This window comes from Dromiciops gliroides, chromosome 6 (genome assembly GCF_019393635.1).
Source record: "Dromiciops gliroides isolate mDroGli1 chromosome 6, mDroGli1.pri, whole genome shotgun sequence".
In the NCBI taxonomy this organism is placed as follows: Eukaryota; Metazoa; Chordata; class Mammalia; order Microbiotheria; family Microbiotheriidae; genus Dromiciops; species Dromiciops gliroides.
In genome coordinates this window covers 20702562-20704549 of record NC_057866.1, presented here as the reverse complement: position 1 = coordinate 20704549, position 1988 = coordinate 20702562, and the positions used below count along the sequence as shown (strand labels likewise).

The 1988-nt window shown below is 43.1% G+C and overlaps 1 protein-coding gene across 1 annotated transcript; it reads left to right on the top strand.

The window, feature by feature from the left end:
* The first annotated feature begins 292 nt into the window (after nt 1-292).
* LOC122732849 (olfactory receptor 4S2) lies at nt 293-1213 on the top strand. Its single transcript, XM_043973250.1, has one exon. It carries the CDS (start codon nt 293-295, stop codon nt 1211-1213), a length of 921 nt encoding a protein of 306 aa, XP_043829185.1.
* The last annotated feature ends 775 nt before the right edge of the window (nt 1214-1988 follow it).

Below are 1988 nucleotides of genomic sequence, written 5' to 3'. Positions count from 1 at the left end.
TTTCTTTTTCTTTTTGCGGGGCAATGAGGGTAAAGTGACTTGCCCAGGGTCACACAGCTAGTAAGCGTCCAGTGTCTGAGGCTATATTTGAACTCAGGTCCTCCTGAATCCAGAGCAGGTACTTTATCCATTGTGTCACCTAGCTGCCCCCTCATGAAGTTTCAGTGGGAGAAAAATAGCTCCAATCAAATAGGAATGGTCATTACTATTATTTAATTTATGATATTGATTTTTCTGCATCATTTCAGATGGACTGATTTTTTTCTGGGGTATGTGGCTACACAGAAAATCCATGGAGAATGTAAACAATGTAACTGAATTTATCTTCTGGGGGCTTTCTCACAATCCAGAAGTAGAGAAGATATGCTTTGTGGTGTTCACTTTTTTCTATACAATTATTCTTCTGGGTAACCTTCTCATAATAGCAACAGTCTGGCTTGGCAACCTTTTCAAGTCACCCATGTACTTCTTCCTAAATTACTTATCTTTTGTAGACATTTGTTACTCCTCTGTCACAGCACCCAAGATGATCGCAGACTTATTGACTTTGAAGAAAAGCATCAGTTATGGAGGGTGCATGATGCAACTATTTGGGGTCCACTTCTTTGGTTGTACCGAGATCTTCATCCTCACAGTGATGGCCTATGACAGATATGTTGCCATCTGTAGGCCTCTCCACTACATGACTATCATGGACCGGGGAAGATGCAATAAGATGTTGTTGGGGACATGGGTGGGTGGTTTTCTCCATTCCATCATCCAAGTGGCACTGGTAGTCCAGTTGCCTTTCTGTGGCCCCAATGAAATTGATCACTATTTTTGTGATGTGCATCCTGTACTGAAACTTGCCTGTACTGACACCTATGTGGCAGGGGTTGTGGTGACAGCCAACAGTGGAACAATTGCTCTGGGGAGTTTTGTTATCCTGTTAATCTCCTACACAGTCATCCTGGTTTCCCTGAGGAAGCAGTCTGCTGAAGGCAGGCGCAAAGCCCTCTCCACCTGTGGTTCCCACATAGCTGTGGTTATTATATTTTTTGGACCTTGCACATTCATGTATATGAGGCCTGACGTGACTTTTGCAGAAGATAAGATGGTAGCTGTGTTTTATACCATTGTCACGCCTATGTTGAACCCCTTAATTTACACATTAAGGAATTCAGAGGTGAAGAATGCCATGAAAAAATTATGGACCAGGAAAATCTCTCTATAGACATAATTGGTACAATATTGGTGACTGTTCCCTTCAATTCTTTCCAAACACTTTCTTTTTTGTTTTGTTTTGTTTTGTTTTGTTTTTGCAGGCAATGGGGGTAAAGTGACTTGCCCACGGTCACACAGCTAGTAAGTGTCAAGTGTCTGAGGCCGGACTTGAACTCAGGTACTCCTGAATCCAGGGCCGGTGCTTAACCACTGCGCCATCTAGCTGCCCCCTCCAAACACTTTCAGAAGTTATTAGTCTGTAGGACTCCTTCACCTGACAAATGTGCCCTGGCTTCATCACATTTCCCCCTTTTATTTTTCCCACTGTCTCTTAACCTTTCTACTTGAGTCACTCACATCAAGAGATACCATCACTATACTAGTCAACAAACATTTCTTTTTTTTGTTTGTTTGTTTTGTTTTGTTTTTTGCAGGGCGATGAGCGTTAAGTGACTTGCCCAGGGTCACACAGCTAGTAAGTGTCAAGTGTCTGAAGCCGGATTTGAACTCAGGTACTCCTGAATCCAGGGCCAGTGCTTTACCACTGTGCCATCTAGCTTCCCCCTCAAACATTTCTTAAATATCTGCTATGTGCCAGGCATTGGGGTAGGGAGGTGGCACAGCGGATAGGGTGCTACGACTGAAATCAGGAAAACTTATCTTCCTGAGTTCAAATATGGCCTCAGATACTTACTACCTGTGTGGTGCTGGGCAAGTCACTCTACCCTGTTTGCCTTAGTTTACTCATGTGTGAAATGAAGAAATGTTAAACCACTCCATTATCT